We start from the raw sequence: 25,724 nt of genomic DNA, 5'->3' as shown, positions 1-25,724 counted from the left end.
TAGAGGGTGGGGCAGACAGACAGAGAGAGAGGGTGGCGGACAGTGACCGGGCAGTGGCCGGAGAGGTGACCGGGGAGTGCTCGGACAGTGGCCGGAGAGGTGACCGGACCTTGGCCTGCGACGTTGCCGACACCATTGCCGAGGGGGCCCTGGTACCCTGTGGAGAGAGGTACAGTCTGCCCGGGAGTCTTGCGCTCACCCCCGCCCCGGTAACCTGTGGGTCCGCGCAAGGCGGCTGCGGGGCAGGGTCCCAGATCCGGCCCAGGGTCGCTCAGACCGATCTCACCTCCTCCTCCTCCCTCCTCCTCCTCCTCCTCCTCCCTCCCTCCTCCTCCTCCTCCTCCTCCTCCCCCTCCCTCCTCCTCCTCCTCCCCCCAAACCCGAGCAGACAGTCGGCCCCTCCCGTCCCCCTCTGAGGGCCATTCTCAGCAGGTCGGGTCGGGCACCGTCTGGTGAGCCGGAGGTTTCAGGTCGGTCACCTCCCCTGGTCAATCCCACAGCTCCCCAGAACGCCGGTTCCTCTTGTACCTCCGCCACTCTCCACCACGCGTCCCTCCATCCCGGGACCTCTGCACCCTGTCCGTGCGCCCTGACGTGCGCCCACCCGTCCTGGGCGGGCTGATGTCCACTCTCTCCGTCTGTACTGGAATTGGTTTATTATTGTCACTTGTACCGAGGTACAGTGAAAACTTGTCTTACAAACCGATCGTACAGATCAATTCATTACACAGTGCAGTTACGTTGAGTTAGTACAGAGTGCATTGATGTAGTACAGGTAAAAACAGTAACAGTACAGAGTAAAGTGTCACAGCTACAGAGAAAGTGCAGTGCAATAAGGTGCAAGGTCACAACAAGGTAGATCGTGAGGTCAGAGTCCATCTCATTGTATAAGGGAACCGTTCAATAGTCTTATCACAGTGGGGTAGAAGCTGTCCTAAGCCTGGTGGTACGTGCCCTCAGGCTCCTGTATCTTCTACCCGACGGAAGAGGAGAGAAGAGAGAATGACCCGGGTGGGTGGGGTCTTTGATTATGCCGGCTGCTTCACCAAGACACTGAAGAAACGGGAGCTGGAGTGGGCCATTCCGCCCTCTGAGGCTGCCCCACCTCTGGGCTGACCTACCTCACTTAGTGCCACCTCCCTGCACTACCCCCATGTCCCTCTGTGCGGGGAGGTGGCACTGAGTGAGACAGGTCAGCCCACACCTCACTGAGGGCTCAGATGTCCATCCACCTGTGTTCCAGGTGAACTCGGGGACTGGGCCTCCACAGCCCTTGGGGCGCGGGGATTCCAAGGGTTCCCCACCCTCTGGGTGAAGGGATTCTCCTCGTCCTATGGCCAACCCCTTATTCTGAGACCCTTGTTCCTTCCCTTGTCCGCTGGGGAAACCCCCTCCTCCCTGCGATGGAGCCCTGTTGTTGGCGGCTCCACGCTCTGGGGGAAAGGACCTTCAGGCGTGGTGGGGGTGGGGTCGGGGGGGTGGTGGAGTGTGCAGATGTAAGAGGGGAGCTGATATTGCGTTACTGGTTGAAGAGTCTGCTGTTTCTGTGGGGAGGGTCATTACATCAGAAGGTCCATCACAAGAGGACGGTCACACAGGGGCCTTGCAAGGGAGCAGATGTGTGGACAAGTCAGAGAGAGGTGTACCCATACTGTGGGAGGGGATTTCAACTCCCCCAGTGTTTACTGGGATCACCTCGGTGTGAAAGGATTCCCAGGGGTGAAATTTCTGAGCCAGGAAGTGGCTACTCAGTTAGACGAGTACAAGACACCACACCTGGATACTGTGTGTGGTTCTGGTCACCCAGCTATGGGAAGGATGTGATTAACCTGGAGAGGGTGAAGAAAAGATTCATGAGGATGTTACCAGGACTGGAGGGCTTGGGTTATACGGAGAGACTGGACAGGCTGGGACTTGGAGCGAAGGAGGCTGAGGGGTGACCTTATGGAGGTTTATAAAATCATGAGGGCCATCGATAAGGTGGACAGTCACTGCCTTTTCCCCAGAGTTAGGGAGTCTAAAACTAGAGGGCACACGTTGAGGGTGAGAGGGGAAAGGTTTAAGGGAGACCTGAGGGGCAGCTTTTCACCCATAGGGTGGTGGGGATGTAGGACTGCTGGGGCAGTGGGAGAGGTGGGTATAATTGTATTTAAAAGCCACTGGGACAGGTAAATGGATAGGAAGGGTTCAGAGGGATGTTGGCCAAACGTGGGTAAGTGATGCCTTGGTTGGCACGGACGAGTTGGGCTGAAGGGCCTGTTTCCGTGCTGTATAGCATAAATCTGACTCCAAGAGGCAGGTACTGACTGAATCTTGGGGAATGTGGTGCAGGAAGTGGTTGAGGTGAGTGGGAAGCATCCTGATGACAGTGACCACAACTCTCCAAGTGCGCCCCCTTCTCTGTGGGGCTATCTGTACACCGGCTCAGGCTTAAAAGTTCCATCCCCTCAGACTTTCACACTATGGCAATCCCAGTTAATAGAACATAGAACAGTACAGCACAGAGCAGGCCCTTTGTGCTGACATAGCTATTCCCTCCTACCTACAGAAATCAAACAGGGGAGGACCTTCAGGGGTATAGAAAGTGTGGGGGGTGGGGAACAAAATAAATTAGAAGGGCTCTTTGTGATTTTCATAAAAGACTTGGATGAGGATGTGGAAGGGTGGGTTAGTAAGTTTGCTGATGACACAAAGGTTGGTGGTGTTGTGGATAGTGTAGAAGGTTGTTGTAGGTTACAACAGGATATTGATAGGATGCAGAGCTGGGCTGAGAAATGGCAGATGGAGTTCAGCCCGGAAAAGTGTGAAGTGATACATTTCAGGAGATTGAATTCGAAGGCAGAATACAAGGTTGATGGCAGGACTCTTAGCAGTGTGGACGAACAGAGGGATCTTGGGGTCCACGTCCATAGATCCCTCAAGGTTGTCACACAGGTCGATAGGGTTGTTAAGAAGATGTATGGTGTGTTGGCCTTCATTAGTCAGGGTACTGAGTTCAAGAGCCACAAGGTGATGTTGCAGCTCTATAGAACTCTGGTTAAACCACACTTGGAGTATTGTGTTCAGTTCTGGTCGCCTCATTATAGAAAGGATGAGGAAGCTTTAGAGAGGGTGCCTGGATTGGAGAGCATGTCTTATGAGGATAGGTTGAGTGAACTAGGGCTTTTCTCTTTGGAGAGAAGGAGGATGAGAGGTGATTTGATAGAGGTGTACAAGATGATGAGGCACAGGTCGAGTAGACAGTCAGACTTTTTCCCAGGGTGACAATGGCTATCACGAGGGAGCATAATTTTAAGGTGATTGGAGGAAGGTATAAGGGGGATGTCAGGGGTAAGTTTTTTTTTAGAGTGGTAGGTGCATGGAACGCACTGCCGGCAGAGGTTGTGGGGGCAGATACATTAGAGACATTTAAGAGACTCTTAGATAGACACATGGATGATAGAGAAATGGGGGGGCTATGTGGGAGGGAAGGGTTAGATAGATCTTAGAGCAGGATAAAATGTTGGCACAACATTGTGGGCCGAAGAGTCTGTTTCCGTGCTGTGTGACTCTGAGACTTGTTGAACTAATGGTCACTGAGTCTCATCAGCTCTGTCTCCCCACACTGTTGTGGATCCTAGTCCCTGACGGCCCCTGGCTGGCTCTCGGCTTTGAACACTGTCGGTTCCAGGGAGATGAACAGTGGACAAACAGTCACACAGTACGGAAACAGTCCCTTCAGCCCGTTGAGTCTGTGCCCACCATCAAACACCCATCTACACCAATTAATCCCATTTTTTTATTTCCCACCAACTCCCCCCAGATTCCACCCCTCATGCCCATGCTGGGGGCAATCCACAGTGGCCAATTAACCCACTGACCTGCACATCTTTGGGGTGTGGGAGCAAACCGGAGCACCTGGGGAAAACCCACAGGGTCACGGGGACAATGTGCAAACTCCACGTAGACAGCACCGGAGGTCGGGATCGAACCCGGGTCTCTGGAGCTGTGAGGCAGTGGTTACTTGCTGTACCACTGTGCTGCCATAATTTGCTGTGCCCAGGTCACACCTGAAGGAAGGGGATGTGGGTTGGGTGGGGGGAGGCTGCTGAGTGTCCAGCCCAGGCTGGTTTGTGCCTGGTACTGAGCCCGGTGTCTGTGCTGCTTGCTGCAGGTGAGGATGGTCAGTGTGCTGTCTAGACGTCTGGGAAAGCGCTCGCTGCTGGGCGCCCTCGTTCACACTCCCAGCCCGTCTGGGAATGGGGTGCTGATCCCTGGCCTGATCCAAGCATTCTGTCTGGATTCCAGGAGTGGCAGCACTTTGTACACGGTGTCGTTTGAGGATGGCCGGTTCATGGAGTGCAGCGCGGACAACCTCATCGGCCCAGGGTTCCAGAGCCTGGCACGCTTCAAACTCTACCCGGGACAGAAGGTGGGTTCAGCCAGCGCCTGCCCCACTCTCTGCGAGTCGTCTACTTGGGTGGTGGTTGGGGGGGGCAGGGGCCCGAGGCAGAGGGTGACCGAGGGAGGGAGGGAGGGACTGAGGGAGATGGGAACAGGCAGGGAGGAGATGAGGCCTGGGGCCAATCAGCCGTGGTCATGTTGAATGGTGGGGCATGTTCAAGGGGCCGAGTGGCCTACTGCTGTATTCTGGAGCTACCTTCTACAGAAGGTCCCTGCGATGGACCAGGGACTGTTTAATTACCCAGTGGAGAAGGTCCTGGTGCTAGTCACACCGTGGTCATTCTGGGTCAGAGCGCAGCCAAGCTCTCCTCCTGGTGGATGACGTTGTTGGAGAGGAGGACCTGTGGGTGACCGGGTCTGGTGACTGCTGGGCCTGGTCAACACCAGAAAACGGGAGCAGGAGTTAGCCACTCAGCCCATCAAACCTGCCCCACCATTCAGTCTGATCGTGGCTGATCCATGCCAGCCTTGCCTCTTCTGTGCCAGTGTTCCATTGCTCTCAATGCCCTGATCTCTGGGCATATAAATACCCCCAATAAGCTCACCTCAGTGATCTCCTGTCCTCGCCTGTACCTCTTGTCCAGAGAGGACTCTACTGTCCCTCCCCCTCCTCTCTGGTCCTGAGATGTCTCCACTGACCCTCCCCCGTTGTCCTGCCCCCCTGACTCCCAGACCTGCACCCCCATGGCGATGACCCCTGGGGAGGGGCCACGGGTCCCTGCGGCCATCCTGTGGGAGGGCAGCCCCGCTCCCGGTGGATCACCGGGGTCCTGAGGACAATCGGGTCCCGGTCCATCCCACGTGCCCCCTCCCTCCCCCCCTCCTGCACCCCCACCTCCCCTTCTGGTGGGGCAGGGTTGTGAACCAAACTCAGGTCCACAAACAGCCCGGGGGGGGGGGGGGGGGGAGTGCGTCGGTCACGATGCAGACCATTGTCGCGGTAACAGGGAGCCTGTGTTCTCGGACACAGCGGCCCTGGGGTGGGGTTGGGGGGGTGGGGGGGTGTGCAAGGACCCCTCCCCCTACCTCCGTACTCCCTGCTGGTGGTGTGGCACCTGCACACTTTGACCCACACCCCATTGCCGCCCTCACTCTGCCCCAGTCCATTGCCCACTCCCTCACCCCCACCTTCCCTCCTGCCCAGCCCATTGCCCGACTCCCACCCCCACACTCGTCCCCACCCCACCTTCTCTCTGATCCAGCCCATTGCCCACCCCTCCACTCCCCCACACTCGTCCCCACCCCACCTTCTCTCTGATCCAGCCCATTGCCCACCCCTCCACTCCCCCACACTCGTCCCCACCCCACCTTCTCTCTGATCCAGCCCATTGCCCACCCCTCCACTCCCCCACACTCGTCCCCACCCCACCTTCTCTCTGATCCAGCCCATTGCCCACCCCTCCACTCCCCCACACTCGTCCCCACCCCACCTTCTCTCTGATCCAGCCCATTGCCCACCCCTCCACTCCCCCACACTCGTCCCCACCCCACCTTCTCTCTGATCCAGCCCATTGCCCACCCCTCCACTCCCCCACACTCGTCCCCACCCCACCTTCTCTCTGATCCAGCCCATTGCCCACCCCTCCACTCCCCCACACTGTCTCCACCCCACCTTCTCTCTGATCCAGCCCATTGCCCACCCCTCCACTCCCCCACACTCGTCCCCACCCCACCTTCTCTCTGATCCAGCCCATTGCCCACCCCTCCACTCCCCCACACTCGTCCCCACCCCACCTTCTCTCTGATCCAGCCCATTGCCCACCCCTCCACTCCCCCACACTCGTCCCCACCCCACCTTCTCTCTGATCCAGCCCATTGCCCACCCCTCCACTCCCCCACACTCGTCCCCACCCCACCTTCTCTCTGATCCAGCCCATTGCCCACCCCTCCACTCCCCCACACTGTCTCCACCCCACCTTCTCTCTGATCCAGCCCATTGCCCACCCCTCCACTCCCCCACACTCGTCCCCACCCCACCTTCTCTCTGATCCAGCCCATTGCCCACCCCTCCACTCCCCCACACTCGTCCCCACCCCACCTTCTCTCTGATCCAGCCCATTGCCCACCCCTCCACTCCCCCACACTCGTCCCCACCCCACCTTCTCTCTGATCCAGCCCATTGCCCACCCCTCCACTCCCCCACACTCGTCCCCACCCCACCTTCTCTCTGATCCAGCCCATTGCCCACCCCTCCACTCCCCCACACTGTCTCCACCACCCCCTCCCCATTTTCTCCCCCAAGCCCCATCATTGGTGCCCCCCCACTGATGACCATCCCTTGTCCGCCCCCACCCCCCTAGGTGTACCTGACGCACGGAGGCCGCGAGTACCCGGGGCTGGTGGAGCAGCACAACCACATGGACAGCGAGGTGCGGGTGTACGTCGGGGAGCTGGGGCTGCGCGCCCTGCGCAGGATCGAGGACGTGCGCCTGGGGGAGAGCAGCAGCTCCCCCCGCCTCTGGGAGCCGGAGAGGGAGCCCACCCCACCTCCTCGCGGCCCCTCCTCACACACCATCGACGTGCCCCCGAGGTAGGTCTGGGGTTGGGATGGTCAGAGAGGGGACCGGCGGTCGGTGTGGTGAGGGAGGGGTAAGGGGGCACTGAAAGGGTTAATGTATGAGGAGCGTTTGATGTCGCTGGGTCTGTACTCACTGGAGTTCAGAGGGATGAGGGGGGATCTCATTGAAACCTCCTGGATAGAGTGGATGTGGGGAAGATGTTCCCATCAGTGGGAGAGTCGTGTGGCACAGCCTCAGAATAGAAGGACATTCCTTTAGAACTGAGATGAGGAAGAATTTCTTCAGCCAGAGGGCGGTGAATCTGTGGAATTCATTGCCACAGGCGTCTGTGGAGGCCAAGTCATTGGGTATATTTAAAGTGGAGGTTGATAAGTTTTTGATTAGTAAGGGTGTCAAAGGTTACAGGGAGAAGGCAGGAGAATGGGGTTGAGAGGGTAAAATCAATCAGCCATGATCGAATGGTGTAGCAGTACTTGATGGGCTGAATGGTTCTAGTTCTGCTCCCATATCTTGTGGTCTGATGGAGGGTCCGAGGCTGCAACACTTCACTGCTGTTCCTTGGAGCCCCGGTGGGCCGAGAGGCTCTGGGGTCGGGGGTGGGGTCCGAGGGGAGGGGTGAGGGAGTGAGGTGGCAGGGGCTGAGGGGGGGGGCTAATGGAGGTCCCATGGACGGGGAGGGGTGCTCTGGGGGGTGTGGGAGGGGCTAATCAGGTCCCATTGGGGGTAATGGGGAGGGTGGGGTTGGCTTTACGGGGTTGAGGGAGGGACTGATGGGGTCCCAGGGATTAGGAGGTGATGGGGTGGGGGGGCTCAGGGAGGGCTGGGGTCCCAGGGATTGGGGGTGACGGGGAAGCTATGGGGGTCTCTGGGGGTTGAGGGAGGGAGGGATTGATGGGGTTCCAGGGAGATGTGGAACTCCACTCCCCTCGCCAGGGCTGGACTGGGGCAGGTGGCTAGACCCCATGGTGACCCCCTGCTCTCACCTGCCCCCTGACCCCCTGATCTCTCCCCTGACCCCTTGCTCTCTCACCACCAGGGCATCAGCCACGGTCGACATGGACGAGATCATGGCAGCCATGGTGCTCAGCAGCTTGTCCTGCAGTCCCCGGCTTAACCCTTCGCACCCCACACCGGTACCAGGTAGGACCACCGGCTCCCCCCACCACCCACACAATGAGATCTCCCTGTGCAGAGGCCAGGGTGTGTGCACGAACACATGGGTGTGATCACATGTTTCATGTATGAAGGGTTCTCCCTGTGACCATGTGGGTTCCCCCAACATGTGGGTCAGTGAGTTAATAGGTCACTGGCTCCTACACCGACCCTGAACAATATCCCCCAATGTTCTACAGTGGCAACATCAAGCCAAATCCTACAATGTACCGCGTGTGGGGTGGTTGGATGGTCACGCTGCCTCACCGCTCCAGAGACCCCGGTTCAATCCTGGCCTCGGGTGCTGTCTGTGTGGAGTTTGCACATTCTCGTATCACGGAAACCAGCCCCCCCTCCGTGGACTCTGTCTATACTTCCCGCTGCCTCGGTAAAGCAGCCGACATAATCAAAGACCCTTCCCACCCCAGACATTCTCTCCTCCCCTCTCCCATCGGGCAGAAGATACAAAAGCCTGAAACCATGTACCACCAGGCTCAAGGACAGCTTCTATCCCACTGTTGTAAGACTATTGAATGGTTACCTCTTGACCTCACAATCTACCTCGTTATGACCTTGCACCTTATTGTTTGCCTGCGCTGCACTTTCTCTGTAACTGTGGCACTTTGTTCTGCATTCGGTTTTCTTTGTACTACCTCGATGTACGAATGATCTGTCTGGATGGTGCAGAAGCAAAAGTTTTTCACTGTATCTCTGTACATGTGACAATAATAAACTGATGACCAATCCCTGTGGCCACGTGGGTGTCCCCCGGGTGCTACAGTTTGCTCCCACATCCCAAAGATGAGGGGTGGGGAGGGGGATGTTAGTTGCCCCAAGTGTGTGGTTGCTGGTCGGTGCAGACTCAGTGGGCTGAAGGGCCTGTGTCAATGTCATGACAGTCTCCTCTCACACACGTCCCTCAACATGTGTGATTATCTGTATGTGATCACGCGTGTCTTCGCACACAAACTGATCCCACTGACACGTGTATGCGCTGCCCACTGACACGCGTGTATGCTCCCCGCGTCTGTCTGGGTCTGTGACCCAGAGCAGGCTGCGAGTGAATCTTCTCGTCTGCTTTGTCTCTGTGGCAGGGTCGGGAGACTCCGGGAACGGCTCGGGAAGCAGCAGTGACCACTGGAGCGGTAACTCCTCCTCTCTCTCGCCCCCTCCATTTCCTCAGGCCCTCGGCCCGGCTCCCGGAGAGGAGGGGGATGAGCTGCACCACCCACACCCCCTGTCGTTGGAGGAGTCAGGCCCCCGGAAGCAGAAGGTACGGACTGCTGTGGGGGCGCGGAGCGGGTGCCAGGGCATGCCTCTGAGCTGGGCAGGGTGGGAGGAGGGGTAGGGAGTGGTCTGGGTTAGTGCCGGTAGCTGGGTGGGGCTGGTGTGGGGGCTTGGCCCGGCTCCTGCAGCGGTGGGAAGTGGGCTCGCTGTGGGGATGGGGCTGCCTCACCCAAACATGCCAGTGTGAAGATACGTTCCCGACACCTAACGAAACGTGCTTGTCTCTGCCAGAACTCGCTGAAGCTCCTGTACCGCTGTATGTGGCCCCGCTGCCAGAAATGCCTCTCGTCCACGGTGGGAATACGGAGACACATCCGAACTGTACACCTTGGGTAAGGAACGGCTTGGAGTGGCTGGGCAGGGTGTGTGGTGCGTTGTCGATGTGTCCAGGGATGGAAAACTCTGGTGTAGCACAGGTCAGACACAGGGTGAAGCTCCCTCCACACTGTCCCATCACACACTCCCGGGGTCAGACACAGGGTGAAGCTCCCTCCACACCGTCCCATCACACACTCCCAGGGTCAGGTCACAGGGTGAAGCTCCCTCCACACCGTCTGACACACACTCCCGGGGTCAGACACAGGGTGAAGCTCCTGCCACACCATCCCGTCACACACTCCCGGGGTCAGACACAGGGTGAAGCTCCCTCCGCACCGACCCATCAGACACTCCCGGGGTCAGACACAGGGTGAAGCTCCCTCCGCACCGTCCCGTCACATACTCCAGGGGTCAGACACAGGGTGAAGCTCCCTCTACACTGTCCCATCACACACATCCGGAGTAAGACACAGGGTGAAGCTCCCTCCGTACCGTCCCGTCACACACTCCCGGGGTCAGACACAGGGTGAAGCTCCCTCCGCACCGTCCCGTCACACACTCCCGGGGTCAGGTCACAGGGTGAAGCTCCCTCCGCTCCGTCCCGTCACACACTCCCGGGGTCAGACACAGGGTGAAGCTCCCTCCGCACCGTCGCGTCACACACTCCCGTGGTCAGACACAGGGTGAAGCTCCCTCCGCACTGTCCTGTCACACACTCCTGGGGTCAGGTCACAGGGTGAAGCTCCCTCCGCTCCGTCCCGTCACACACTCCCGGGGTCAGACACAGGGTGAAGCTCCCTCCGCACCGTCGCGTCACACACTCCCGTGGTCAGACACAGGGTGAAGCTCCCTCCGCACCGTCCCGTCACACACTCCCGGGGTCAGGTCACAGGGTGCATCTCCTCCGCACCGTCCCGTCACACACTCCCAGGGTCAGACACAGGGTGAAGCTCCCTCCACACCGTCCCGTCACACACTCCCGGGGTCAGACACAGGGTGAAGCTCCCTCCGCACTGTCCCGTCACACACTCCCGGGGTCAGACACAGGGTGAAGCTCCCTCCGCACCGTCCCGTCACACACTCCCGGGGTCAGACACAGGGTGAAGCTCCCTCCGCACCGTCCCGTCACACACTCCCGGGGTCAGACAGAGGGTGAAGCTCCCTCTCCACCGTCCCATCACACACTCCCGGGACAGAGACAGCACTGGGCTGATGAGAGGTCCCGACACCAGTGAGTGTGGAGACGCTCTCATGTTGTGGGATGTGGAGGTGAGGGTTGATGTTGGAGATGGAGAGAGGGTGGAGGGCGGCACGGTAGTGTAGCGGTTAGCACGACGCTATTACAGCGCCAGCGATCGGGGTCCAATTCCCGTCCCTGTCTGTAAGGAGTTTGTACGTTCTCCCTGTGACTGCGTGGGTTTCCTCCGGGTGCTCCGGTTTCCTCCCACATTCCAAAGACGTACGGGTGGGTTAATTGGGGTTTAAAATGGGCGGCGCAGACTTGTTGGGCCGGAAGGGCCTGTTACCACGCTGTAAATAAAATTTTAAAAAAAGATAGCAATTAATTTTCCAAACATCTTGCTGGTGGCAAGAGGAGAGAAATGAATAGCTTTGGCAAGACTTGTGGTGGATGCTGGTGGTCTGGGGACACCTTTCCACCACTTCTACTTGGCCCTGGTGGGTGAGGAAAGTCTAAAGCTTGTGATAGCACCCTGGGCAGCTGAAGCACCCTTGGGTGAAGACACCTCGCCCAGCCGACCAGCCCCCTGAATCACTGGGGTATCCTTAGCCTTCCTCTCCCCTCCCCACACAGGTTCTCACCGGGTTGGGCGTGGGTTGCAGACTCCGTGACAGCTGCGTTTTTGTTGGGGTTGGTGTTCTCCTGTAACGGCAGCTGCAGTCTGAGGGCGGCTGCAGTCGCCAGAACATTGACTCTGAATGAAATGTGGACCTGCGTCTCCCCCAAATGGCAGTGCTGGTTATTGCCGGGCCTGCTGGGTGTCAGAACCGTGCAGTCTGTGTTGACTTGCATGAACTGAAATTTGTCGTTTTGTGGCAGCAGTACAGTGCAAAGACAGAAAGATTATTATAAATTATAAAAATAGATAATGCAAATAGACAACTAATAACAGATGGGTTCCTGGACCATTCAGGAATCTAATGGCAGAGGGGAAGACACTGTTTCTGAGCCGTTGAGTGTGGGTCTTCAGTCAGTCCTGAGCTGGGAATTAAAGACAATGGGACTGGAAATCTCAGAGTGATTGCTTGCAGGAACGCTGCCGGGGTCAGCAGTGGTGCCCCTGAGGATGTGGAGCAGGGAGGTCAGATCGGGACCCACCCGTGAAATGTGTGCACCGGGTGTCAACAGCGATCCAGCTCTGTGGTGTGAAGAGCCCAGAGAAAGTGGGCTTGTTCTCGAGAGCAGAGAGGTTTAGTGGAAATGTTCAAACATGCCAGGGATTTGTGAAATCGATTATCTCCTGGGGCCGAGGGCAGAAGTAAGTTGCTGCAACTAAGGTTGTTGTTGCACCTGTGCATACATGCACATGCACATTTGTATTGGTTTATTATTGTCACTTGAATTGAGGTACAGTGAAAAACTTGCATACCAATTGTATAGGTCAATTCATTACACAGTGCAGTGACATTGAGTTAGTACCGAGTGCATCGATGTAGTACAGGTAGAAACAATAACAGTACAGAGTAAAGTGTCACAGCTACAGAGAAAGTGCAGTGCAATAAGGTGCAAGGTCACAACAAGGTAGATCATGGGGTCATAGTCCATCTCATTGTATAAGGGAACCGTTCAATAGTCTTATCACAGCGGGATAGAAGCTGTCCTTAAGTCTCCCCTCAGGCTTCTGTATCTTCTACCCTAATGTCCCGGGTGGGTGGGGTCTTTGACTATGCTGGCTTCTTCACCAAGACAACGAGAAGTAAAGACAAAGTCCAAGGAGGGGAGACTGGTGTCCGTGATGCACTGGGCTGCGTCCACAACTCTCTGCAGTTTCTTGTGATCCTGGGCAGAGCAGTTGCCATACCAAGCCGTGATGCATCCAGATAGGATGCTCTCTATGGTGCATCGATAAAAGTTGGTGAGAGTCAAAGGGGACAAACCAAAGAGGACAATACAGGTGTTCTCAAACAGGAAGCCATGGAAAACCAGAAGATCCACTCCCTACTGAAGGAGAGGACCGCTGCACACAATCTGGTGATCCTGATCTGTACAAGTTCCTGACCAGCTGTCAGCTATGGCGGGGTTTACATGCCATAACAGGCTACAAGATGAAGTCAGGCTGCATAGCTAACAACAACACATCCCTTCCTGATGAACTTAATGCACTCTATGCACGTTTTGAACAAAAAGGAAGTGGATTGTCACCATCCACTCTGACAGCCACCAACGCAGCTGAACCTGTGATCACAGTGGAGGACGTAAGATCAGTCTTCCGAAGAGTGAACACGTGGAAAGCACCTGGCCCAGATGGTGTTCCGGGCCACGTGCTTAGAGCTCATGCTGATCAGCTGGCAGAAGTATTTGTGGACATATTCAACCTCTCCCTGCTTCAATCTCAGGTTCCCTCCTGTTTTAAGAAGACCACTATCATCCCGGTACCAAAGAAAAGCAAGGTAACATGCCTCAATGACTACCGACCAGTGGCTCTGACATCCACCATCATGAAGTGCTTTGAGAGGTTGGTCATGGCTCGCATCAACTCCAGACTACCAGACAACCTGGACCCATTGCAATTCGCCTATCACCGAAACAGGTCTACAGTGGATGCCGTCTCCCTGGCCCTTCACTCAGCTCTGGAGTATCTGGACAGTAAAGACACCTACTTTAGACTATTGTTTATTGACTACAGCTCTGCCTTCAATACTATAATCCCAAGCAAACTCATCACCAAACTCCGAGACCTGGGACTCAACACCTCCCTCTAACTGGATCCTTGACTTTCTGACCAACAGATCGCAATCAGTGAGGATAGGTAGCAATACCTCCGACACGATTATTCTCAACACTGGTGCCCCACAAGGCTGCGTCCTCAGCCCTCTACTCTACTCCCTATACACTCATGACTGTGTGGCCAGATTCTGCTCTAACTCCATCTACAAGTTGGCAGATGATACCATCATTGTAGGCTGTATCTCAAACAGCGATGAGTCAGAGTACAGGAAGGAGATAAGAGAGCTTAGTGGAATGGTGTCATGACAACAACGTCTCCCTCAATGTCAGCAAAACAAAAGAGCTGGTCATTGACTTCAGGAAAGGGGGCGGTGTACATGGACCTGTCTACATCAATGGTGCTGAGGTCGAGAAGGTTGAGAGCTTCAAGTTCCTGGGAGTGAACATCACCAACAACCTGTCCTGGACAAACCACGTGGATGCCACAGCCAAGAAAGCTCACCAATGCCTCTACTTCCTCAGGAGGCTAAAGAAATTTGGTTTTTTCCCCTTTGACTCTCACCAACTTTTACCGATGCACCAAAGCATAGATGTATCACGGGTTGGTACGGCAACTGCTCTGCCCAAGATTGCAAGAAGCTGCAGAGAGTTGTGGACACAGCCCAGCGCATCACGGACACCAGCCTCCCCTCCTTGGACTCTGTCTTTACCTCTCGCTGTCTTGGTGAAGCAGCGTACCACCAGACTTAAGGACAGCTTCTACCCCACTGTGATAAGACTATTGAACAGTTCCCTTAAACAATGAGATGGACTCTGACCTCACGATCTACCTTGTTGTGACCTTGCACCTTATTGCACTGCACTTTCTCTGTAGCTGTGACACTTTACTCTGTACTGTTATTGTTTTTACCTGTACTACATCAATGCACTCTGTACTAACTCAATGTAACTGCACTGTGTAATGAATTGACCTGTAAGATTGGTTTGTAAGACAAGCTTTTCACTGTACCTTGGTACAAGTGACAATAATAAACCAATACCAAAACCAATAATACCAATTTCTTTAGCCTCCTGAGGAAGTAGAGGCGGTGGTGAGCTTTCTTGGCCGTGGCATCTACGTGATTTGACCAGGACTATAAACTCAACTTTGACTTTGATAGATTGAGGGGGTGTTGGGTGAGGAACTGGAGGGCAGATGGGAAGTGAGTGGTGACTTGCAAGAACCCAATAGGAGTAGGCCACTCGGCCCCTCAAATCTGCCCCACTATTCAATGTGAGCGTGGCTGATTTATGCTGGCCTCAACCCTTCTGTGCCAGTTCCCCATCGCCCTCAATTCCTCCATCTTTCAAATATTTCTCAGTCTCCACCTTAAATATATCCAATGATCCGGCCTCCCCCATCCTCAGACAGGCAGAGGTTCACCTCCCTGAGAGAAGATATTTCTCCACTCTTCAGTTTTAACTGACCTGCCCTTGTTCGAGCAATGTGCTGTCTGGAACAGCAGTGGGAGCTCGTCTCGTGGGAACTTCCAAAATAAAACAGGAGGAATACTTGAGGGTGACGGTTCCTCATGCCTGTGGGGAAGCTGGAGTATTCTGGTTGCCCCATTACAGGAAGGATGTGGGGGCTTTGGAGATGGTGCAGAAGAGATTTACCAGGATGCTGCCTGGATTAGAGGGCATGTGCTATAAGGAGAGTGGACAAATGTGGGTTGTTTTCTCTGGAGCGGCAGAGGCTGAGGGGAGACCTGATAGAGGTTAATGAAATTAGATAGGGTAGATAGTCCCTTTCCCAGGTTAGGAATGTCAAGTACTAGAGGACATGGCTTTCAGGTGAGAGGGGCAAAACTTAAAGGAGATGTATGGGGCAAGTTTATTTTTACACAGGTAGGTTCCTGGAACGTGCTGCCAGGGGAGATGATGGAGGTGGATACAATAGCGACATTTAATAGTTATTCACATTAACCAGCAGGGAGTGGAGGGTTATGGATCATGTGCAGGAAGGGGATTAGTTAGGGTTGGCATCATGGTTGGCACAGACATGGTGCGCTGGAGGGCCTGATCCTGTGCTGTATAGGTCAGCAGGTCGTACAGAAGGACTGTGTCATTGTTCAATGGTGAGACATTGGACTGTGTCGATGTTCACTGGGATCTGAGTGTCCTTGTACACCAGTCACTGAAGGCCAATACACAGCGACAGCAGAGACAAATAAAAGCCAGACAATCTGAGTACAACAGTGACGGTGTCTCGCTGCCATTATACAGGACCGTGGTGGGTCTGTGCCAGGAGTGTTGTGTACAGTTCTGGTCAACTTATTTAGGATGTTCTGGCTATAGTAAGGTTGCAGTGAAGGTTCAGCAGTTTGGTTCCTGGTGTGGCAGGACACTCACATGAGGAAAAGTTGAATGGGTCTTCATCCTCTAGGGTTTTGAAGAAAATGAGAGCTTGTTGAAACTTACAAGATTCCTGCAGCCCTTCAGGCTGCATGCAGGGAGGTGGTATCCCCAGGCTCCGGAGTCTAGGTAACAGTCTCAGAATAACAGGTTGGTCATTTGAGACTCTGATGCAGAAAAATTACTTGGTGTAAAGGGTGGTGAACTTTGGAACTTTCTACCCCATGGAGATCAGAACATCCCTGGACATTGTGGGAATGGAGGGATGTGTGGACGGTGCAGGACACTGTTTCTGAAGTGGAAGATCAGGCATGATCTTGGTGAATGCTGGAGCAGGTCTGAGGGGTCAGATGGTCTCTTGTTATTTCACATCATAGATTCATAGAGAAATACAACAAGTACACAGGCCCTTCGGCCCATCGAGTCAATGCTGACCATCAACCACTCAATTACATGAACCCCATTTTACTCTCCCCACGTTCCCAACAACCCAGCTCCCAATATTTCTACCTTTTCCCACACATTGGGGGCAATTTACAGCTAACCCACGGACGTGCACATTTTTGGGATGTGGGAGGGAACTGGAGCACCCGTGGTCACAGGGAAAGCGTGCAAACTCCACACAAACAGCACCGGAGGTTGGGATTGTAATGAGTGGGACTGTTTGGGAAATTCTTTCAGAGAGCTGGCGAAAGCACAATAAGCCGAGTGGTGCTGCTCTGCGCTGCATCACTCTCTGACACTGAATGGAGGGAGGGGTCAGTGTGGCTACTCGTCTATCCTGTGGCTGAATACACTGACACTCGTGAGGATCCTCCAGTCGGTGAGGTGTTTGGGTTGGTGGGTTGCGGGGGGAGATGTACCTGAGCCCCATACCACTCGCGCATCCCAGGACTAGAGTCCCATACATCAGCCTAGGGTGGGCTTGAGGAAGGGGGTGTCCTGGGGGGGTGTAATGTGACTGTTTGGGATTGGGTGTGGGATTTAGGGGTTGGGGTCAGGGTTGGATTTGGTGTTGAGGCTGGGTTTGGAGTTGGGTGTGGGGAGGGTTGGAGGTGTGGGGGGGTTGGGGTTTGGTGTAGGTGTGGGGTTGGGTGGAGAACCCCATCACCACCACCAGTTCAGTGACTCAGACGTGCTTCCTGTCACATTTCCGTCCAACAGCCGCCGTGACTCCGAGCACAGTGACGGGGAGGAGGACTTCTACTACACCGAGATTCAGGAGGGAGTAGAGCCAGGCTCGGAGTCTCTCGGTGGCCGTCACCGTGCACCTCCATTCCCCAATCCGCAGCCCGCAGCCCCAGTCAACCCGCAGCCCCTCGCCACACCAGATGTGGTTCCAGATGTCCCGGCCCCCACCATGCCCGCTTTGAGTCGGTCTGCACCCAGCTGTCTGAGGCAGGTCTCCGTGGATCACACCTACCAGGTAGGACCAGGAACTGGGAAAGTTGGGCAGATCTTTCTAGTCTCCATCACAGCGACCCCTGACCCCGTGACCCTAGGCCTGTGTATTGAGTGGTGACCCCAGTTCCGCATATTGAACGCAGATCCCAGGCCGTGTGTATCGAGTGGAGATCTCCTGACCCCGTGTATTGAACATTGCCCCATTGCACAAAGGATGTGGGGGCTTTGGAGAGGGTGCAGAAGGTTCACCAGGATGCTGCCTGCATTTTAGAGTCTGAGCTATAAGGAAAGGTTGGACAAACTTAGTTTGTTTTCTCTGAAGTGGCGGAGGCTGAGGGGAGACCTGATAGAGGATTATGAGAGGCACAGATAGAGTAGGCAATCTTTTTTCCAGGGTAGAAATGTGAAATATCGGAGGGCATAGAACATAGAAAACCTACAGCACAATTCAGGCTCTCTGGCCCACAAAGCTGTGCCGAACATGTCCCTACCTTAGAGACCCATAGCCCTCTATTTTTCTCAGCTCCATGTACCTATCCAAACATCTCAAAAGACCCTATCGTATCTGCCTCCACCACCGTTGCCGGCAGCCCATTCCACGCGTTCACCATTCTCTGAGTAAAAAACTTACCCCTGACATCTCCTCTGTACCTACTCCCCAGCACCTTAAACCTATGTCCTCTTGTGGCCACCAATTCAGCCCTGGGGAAGAGCCTCTGACTCTCCACACGATCAATGCCTCTCATCATCTTATACACCTCTATCAGATCCCCCATCCTCTGTCTTCTCCTCGAAGGCCGAGTTTTCATAAGGCATGCTCTCCAGTCCAGGCAATATCATTGTCAATCTCCTCTGCACCCTTTCTATGGCTTCCACATCCTTCCTGTAATGAGGTGACCAGAACTGAGCACAGTACTCCAAGTGGGGTCTGACCAGGGTCCTATATAGCTGCAACATTACCTCTGGGCTCCTAAATTCAATTCCATGATTGATGAACGACAATACACCATGTGCCACCTTAACCACAGAGTCAACCTGCGCAGCCACTTTTAGCATCCTATGGACTTGGATCCCAAGATCCCTCTGTTCCTCCACACTGCTAAGAATCCTGCCATTAACCTTGTACTCTGCCTTTAAGTTTGATCTTCCAAAGTGTATCACTTCACACTTTTCTAGATTGAACTCCATCTGCCACTTCTCAGCCCAGTTTTGCATCCTATCTATGTCCCGCTGTAACCTCTGACAGCCCTCCACACTATCCACAACACCTCCAACCTTTGTGTCATCAGCAGCCTTCCTAACCCATCCCTCCACTTCCTCATCCAAGTCATTTGTAAAAATCATGAAGAGTAAGGGTCCCAGAACAGATCTCTGAGGTACACCACTGGTCACTGACCTCCACGCAGAATATGACACGTCAACATCCACTCTTTGCCTTCTGTGGGCCAGCCAGTTCTGGATCCACACTGCAATGTCCCCTTGGATCCCATGCCTCCTTACTTTCTCAATAAGCCTCGCATGGGGTACCTTATCAAATGCCTTGCTGAAATCCATATACACTACATCTACTGCTCTCCCTTCATCAATGTGTTTAGTCACATCCTCAAAAAATTCAATCAGGCTCGTAAGGCAGGACCGGCCCTTGACAAAGCCATGCTGACTATTCCTAATCATATTATACCTCTCCAAATGTTCATAAATCCTGCCTCTCAGGATCTTCTCCATCAGCTTACCAACCACTGAGGTAAGACTCACTGGTCTATAATTCCCTGGGCTATCTCTACTCCCTTTCTTGAATAAGGGAACAACATCTGCAACCCTCCAATCCTTTGGAACCTCTCCCATCCCCATTGATAAAGCATAGCTTTAAGGTGAGAGGGGGAAAGTTTAAAGGTGTGCAGGGCAGGGTTTCCTTTCACTCAGGGAGCAGTGGGTGCCTGGACCAGGCTGCCAGGGGAGGTGGTGAAGGCAGATACCATAGAGGGGTTTAAGAGGCATTTAGACAAATGAAATGTCAGGAATGGTGGGATTTAGACCATGTGCAGGCAGATGGGATTGGTTTCATCTGGCATCAAGGTTGGCACAGACATGTTGGGCCGAAGGGCCTGTTCCTGTGCTGTACCACTGTGTGTTCTGTGACCCCGTGCCCTGCATGTCAAGGGGCGACCCCAGTGCGTGGTCTGGGATCCGGCCCACAATGTGAACCCATCTTCTTCACTGCCAGGTCTCCCCAGAGTCCGGCTGCACCTTCACGTTGGTGGGCTTCCCCAGCCAGCTGCCGGCGGCTCTCGTCAGACCGCGCGTCGCGTCCACTTCACCGCCACCGACACTCCGCGGAGGCAGGTGAGTGCGGCGAGGGGGGGTGGGGGACGGGCGAGGGGATGTCTGGACCCCGGGTGGAGGGGGTGGGAAATGGGTGAGGGGGGTGTTGGGGCCTCAGGTGGAGGGGATGTGGGTTCAGGCGAGGGGGTGTCCAGACCTTGGGTGGAGGGGGTGTGGGGGGTGAGCAAGGGGGTGGGGGATGGGTGAGGGGATGTCTGGACCCTGAGTGGAGGGGGTGGGGGATGGGCGAGGGGGGTGTCCGGGCCTCAGGTGGAGGGGATGTGTGTTCGGGCGAGAGGGTGTCCAGACCTTGGGTGGAGGGGGTGTGGAGGATGGGCGAGGGGGGTGGTGTCCGGACCTCAGGCGGAGGGGGTGGGGGATGGGCGAGGGGGTGTGTGTTCGGGCGAGGGGGTGTCCAGACTTTGGGTGGAGGGGGTGGGCAAGGGGGTGTCTGGACCTCGGGCGGAGGGGGTGGGGGGAGGGAGGTGGGATGGGGGGGGGAAGGTGGCGGGGGGAGGTGGGGTGGGGGGGGGGGAGGTGGGCTGGGCCCCTGTGCGGTGCTCGGACCTCCCGTGTCGGGCAGCAGTGACTCCTGGCCTTTCTCTGGTCGGCAGGAAGGTGCGCGGCGAAGCGAAGAAATGCCGCAAGGTCTACGGGGTGGAGAACCGGGGCCGCTGGTGCACCGCCTGCCGGTGGAAGAAAGCCTGTCGGCGCTTCCAGGACTGAGCACCAGCGTTTGCCGAGGGAACTGGGAGGGGTCCCGGGCCTGACCTGATGACAGCTGACCTCCCCGGGACGAGCACGGTGCATCTGCTGGTCCACCTGTGGGCTGGCGTGGTGTCAGCGTGGACTGTGACGTAACGTTGGGGTGTCTGCTGACGGGGTGAGGGGTGGCGGCAATCTCCGGTTCTCCAGGGCCGCTCACCTGCAGTCAGTGGGAGATCTGTCAGACTGTGTACTCAGCATACTTCTCGTGTTTCCCCCGTCCTGGAGATCGTGTCCCGAGCCCGACAAAGCCGGGCTGCTCAGTGTGGGCACTGTCTGTGTCTGTGTGTGTGGATGGGCACCGTCTGTGCGTGGGTAGGCACTGTGTGTGTGGGCACCATCTCTGCTCTGGCACACTCCCTCCCTCTGAGACTTTACCACTGTCCTGTTCCCTACCAATGTCTACCAGCTGGGCGGTGCCCTCAGTGGTGTATTTGCGCTGATCTTGCAGCTGGGGCCGGGGATGGAGAAGAGACCAGGTGAACTTGGACCGCTTTTGCTCAACCCCCTGCAGCCCTGGGTCCCAGGGACTCTCCTCCACAACTCCGGGGATAAGTTGCATTTTGTTTTGCTCTGTCCACCTTTGATTGGGCAGGGTGATGTCATCGAGTTCCAGAGCTGGACAGCACAGAAACAGGCCCTTTGGCCCAACTCATCCATGCTGACCTTTTTGCCCATCTTCACTAATCCAATTTGCCCACAATGGCTCCGTATCCTGCTGTACCTTGACTGTTCAAGTATCTGCCTGATGGCCTCCTGAACGAGGTGACTGTACCTGATTCCTCCACCATCTCAGGCAGCACGGTCCAGATATCACCCACTCTCTGTGTGCTTTTTAAAAGATAAACTTTCCCCTTGGATCCTTTTTTTTATAATACTTCCTCCCACCTGAAACCTCGGCCCTCTTGATTTTGGTACCCCTACCCTGGGGAAAAGATCCTGACTCTCCACTCAACCTACGCCTCTCGCAATCTCGTACACCTCTATCAGCCACCCCTCAGCCTCTTTCGCTCCAATCCCTGCCTGTCCCATCTCTCCCCGTAACTAAAGTCCTCCAATCCAGTTGGGAATGGAATTTATTGGGAGGGAGCAGTAATCAGCAGATGGTGAGGGTTTCAGCTCTCCCTCTAACTGCCCCCAGGACCTCTACAACTTATCCCTGGGGCAACCCTGGTCTCACCCTATGATCCTATCCATACCTTCCCCCTTCCTCTCTACAACTTAAAGCTAACTTGTTTCATTTTGCAGGTTCTGACGAAAGGATCTGCGACCTGAAACATTCACCCTGCTCCTCTCTCTACAGACGCTGCCTGACCTGCCGAGTGTTTCCAGTATTTTATTTCTATTTTACTCTGTCCGCGGAGGCAGAGTGCTGGTCTTCCAGTGTCCCGTGTGGTGAGTTGGAGGCAGACAGCTTGGAATGTGCCACGGGTGGTTGACTGACTGGACTGGCATGTAGAGGCCCAAACTATTAAACCAGAGGAACGAGTTCAAATCCCACCATAGGAGCTGAAATGAATATGTTGGTAGTAGTCATGGAACTGCTGGAGTATTGTCACAGTCACTGGTTCACTGACGTCCATCAGGGACTGGAACTCCACAGTCTTAACCCAGTCTGGTGTCTGGTGTATCTAAGATCCACACAAAGTGGTTGGTTCTTAATTGCCCTCTGAAATTACTTATTGTCTGGGACATTTAGGGATGGGTAATATGTGTAGATCCAGCCTGTGAAACATGAATGTGTGTGTAGACCCAACATCGGGAGCCTATGCTGGGAAAAATCACAGGATCAGGGGTGCAGGTCAGCTGGTAGCTAAACCACTGGAAATGACTCAGAAACCACCCCAGATGAAATGGGCTCCATCCTCTAAACGTGATGATTAGTTTCAGAGCTCGAGTGGGTTACACCACTTTATCCTCCGTCTGTCTCCAGAGCCACCAGCCTACATGTGCTCTGTGGTGTAGTGACATCTGCTCACTGGAGGTCCACACCATTCTAGGGTCTGGAACAGTGCTAATGCTTTGGGCCTTCATACGTGATGCATCTGAAGGACTGGCACACTCGTGTCCAAATTGGGAGTAATGTTGGAGTAATCGCACCCTTCTATAATGGGTGCGTTCTGCACACAGATCTGTGCCACTGTTCAGGCAGGACCTGTGTGGTCCAGGGGTGGTTAAGGTACTGTTAGACTGTATGCAAGGGTTCCTGTTTTAAACTTTTGCCTGACTGTTGTATCATAGGATGTCTGACTGTCTTATTTTGTATATTTCATACAACTTTATAATAAATTTAAAAAATTAAAAATAATGATGACTCTGGAATTTAATATTTTTATTTTTTTCAGGATGTGGGTATTGCTGACAAGGACAGCATTTATTGCCGATCCCTAGCTGCCCCTTGAGAAGGTGGGGGTGAGCTGCCTCCTTGAACTGCTGCAGTCCTTCTGGGGAAGCTGCTCCCACGGTGCTGTTGAGGAGGGAGTTCCAGGGTTTAGACACCGTGACGGTGAAAGACCAGTGATATTTCCAAGTGTGGATGGTGTGCAGTTGGAGGGGAACCTACTGGGAATGGTGCTCCCCTGTGCCTGGCGCTAAGAGAGAGAGAAGCCATCTGAACCCATTTTACACTGGTTTAATCATTCTTCATTCCACATCTGATTCCAACCACTTATTTTTAAACCACAGGAACCAAATGACCATTCAAACATATTCCCACTTCATGCCCATCACAAATGTAATGACTTCGAAACATAGAAAACCTCCAGCACAATTCAGGCCATTCGGCCCACAAAGCTGTGCCGAACATGTCCCTATCTTAGAAATTACTCTGCTTTCTAAGCTCCATGTACCTGTCCAAAAATCTCTTAAAAGACCCTATCGTATCCGTCTCCACCATCGTTTCCAGTAGCCCATTCCACACACTCACCACTCTGAGTAAAAAAACTTACCCCTGACATCTCCTCTATACCTACTCCCCAGCACCTTAAACCTATGTCCTCTTGTGGCCATCATTTCAGCCCTGGAAAAAACTTGGCCAAAGCATCGAGAGGTACCAGTAAAACAATTCCTATAACTGCCGTGATGTAGATCAGTACAATGATACACCAAAACAACTACATAGAGTGAAAGTTTGATAAATTCTGTCTGCCTTTTTTCAGAATTTTATCAGCACACAAAAGGTATGTTTCTGAAAAAGACCACTGTATATAATTAACGTTTTTAAACCTGGCCTTAGAATCTTTGAATCCTACAACATAGAAATAGGCCCTTTGAGCCCACCTTGTCCATGCTGACCCGATGCCCATGTACACGAGCCCCATTTGCCTGCGTTAGGTCTGTATCCCTCTATAAATGCCTGTGTGTTTGTCTATAAGTTAACACAATTCGAGTTTCCATTTGCACAGAATGCAGTGTAAGTTCTCTCCTGCAGGACGTCCATTTAGAGTCACACAGCACGGAGGCAGGCCCTTTGGCCCAACTCGTCCATGCTGACTGTTGCCCAGCGAGCGGGTCCCATCTGCCCGCGTTTGGCCCACAGCCCTCTAAACCCCTCCTATCCACGGACTTATCTAGATGGCTTTTCAATGTTGCTAATGTGCCTGCCTCACCCATTATTTCTGGCAGCTCATTCCAAATACGCACCACCCTTTTCATGAAGAAGCTGCCCCTGATGTCCCTTTTAAATCTCTCGCCTCTGATCTTAAACCTATACCCTCTTGTTTTCAGCACCCCCCTCCCTGGGAAAAAGACTTTTCACCCTGTCTATGCCCCTCATGATCTTACATACCTCTATTAGGTCACCCCTCAAGCTGCTACGTTCCTGGAAGTTATGCTGCAGTTTTATAAACTGTTAGGCCACATCTGGAGTGTTGCATCCAGTTCTGATCGCCCCATTATAGGAAGGATGTGGAGCCTTTGGAGACGGTGCAGAAAAGGTTTACCAGGGCTGCCTGGATTAGAGGGCATGTGCAATGAGGAGAGGATGGACAAACTTGGGTTGTTTTCTCTGGAGGCTGAGGGGAGACCTGAGAAGTTTATAAGATTATGGGAGGCACAGATAGACAGCTGGTATCTTTTTCTCAGGGTTGAAATGTCTAATATTAGAGGGCATGCATTTAAGGTGAGAGGCCTCATGCGGGGCAAGTTTTTTTTACACAGAGAGTGGTGGGTGCCTGGAATGCACTGCCTGGGGTGGTGGTGGAGGCTGATATGATAGTGGGGTTCAAGAAGCTCTTAGGTAGGCCCATGAATGCGGAGAAGTCCCTGTTGATCAGGATTTTGGTGAGGACGTTGTTTGGGGATGAGTTCATAAGGACTCTCACCCCAATGGCAGGGCCACCAGGGTCGGTCAGTGGGTGAATGCTCCTCACCTCAGGACTTCAAGTACATAGAACAGCACAGGAACAGGCCCTTTGGCCCACCATGTCTGCACCGACCACGATGCCAAATTAAGCTAAACCCATCTGCCTGCACATGGTGTATACCCCTCGATTTCCCAAATGTTCATGTGTCTGTCTAAATTACTCTTAAATGTTTGCTATCGTATCTGCTTCTGCCACCTCCCCGGCAGTCTATTCCAGGCACCCACGCTCTCTGAGTGAAGAAACTTGCCATGCACATCTCCTTTAGATTTGTGAGGATGTTGCCGGGATTTGAGGGCCTGAGTTATTGGGAGAGGTTGGGCAGGCGAGGACTTTATTCCTTGGAGTCCAAGAGGTGATCCTATAGAGGCGTATAGAATCATAAGGGGCATCGAAGTGCAGGTCATAAAGTCACAGAGCACTATAGCACAGAAACAGGCCCTTCAGCCGAGCTAATCCATGCTGACCTGACCTTCTGCCTAGTCCCAGCCACCACCTTCTGCTGGCAGCTCGTTCCACACTCGCACCACCCTCTGAGTGAAGAAGTTCCCCCTCAGATTCCCCTTAAATATTTCACCTTTCACCCTAAACCTATGACCTCTAATTCTAGTCTCACCCAACCTGAGGGGAAAAAGCCTGCATGCATTCACCCTATCTATACCCCTCATAATTTTGTATACTCTATAAGATCTCCCCTCATTCTCCTGCGCTCCAGGGAGTAAAGTCCTAACCAATTCAACCTTTCCCTGTAACTCAGGTCCTCAAGTCCTGGCAACATCCGTGTAAATTTTCTCTGCACTCTTTCAAGCTTATTGATACCTTTCCTGTAGGTAGGTGACTAGAATTGCACAC

The 25,724-nt window shown here is 54.2% G+C and overlaps 1 protein-coding gene across 1 annotated transcript; it reads left to right on the top strand.

The window, feature by feature from the left end:
- Positions 1–22,803, top strand: LOC127568685 (zinc finger protein 395-like). The gene is made up of 9 exons (XM_052012723.1): positions 1–169; positions 4,288–4,411; positions 6,744–6,973; positions 7,999–8,102; positions 9,209–9,387; positions 9,633–9,733; positions 17,185–17,446; positions 19,649–19,767; positions 20,361–22,803. Exons 2-9 carry the CDS (start codon positions 4,334–4,336, stop codon positions 20,470–20,472), a joined length of 1,185 nt encoding a protein of 394 aa, XP_051868683.1. The 5' UTR covers positions 1–169; positions 4,288–4,333; the 3' UTR covers positions 20,473–22,803.
- Positions 22,804–25,724: the final 2,921 nt, after the last annotated feature.

The sequence above is a fragment of the Pristis pectinata genome, chromosome 3 (genome assembly GCF_009764475.1).
Source record: "Pristis pectinata isolate sPriPec2 chromosome 3, sPriPec2.1.pri, whole genome shotgun sequence".
Classification (NCBI taxonomy): domain Eukaryota; kingdom Metazoa; phylum Chordata; class Chondrichthyes; order Rhinopristiformes; family Pristidae; genus Pristis; species Pristis pectinata.
The sequence above is the reverse complement of the archived record's forward strand: the minus strand, read 5'-3'. Positions and strand labels throughout refer to the sequence as shown.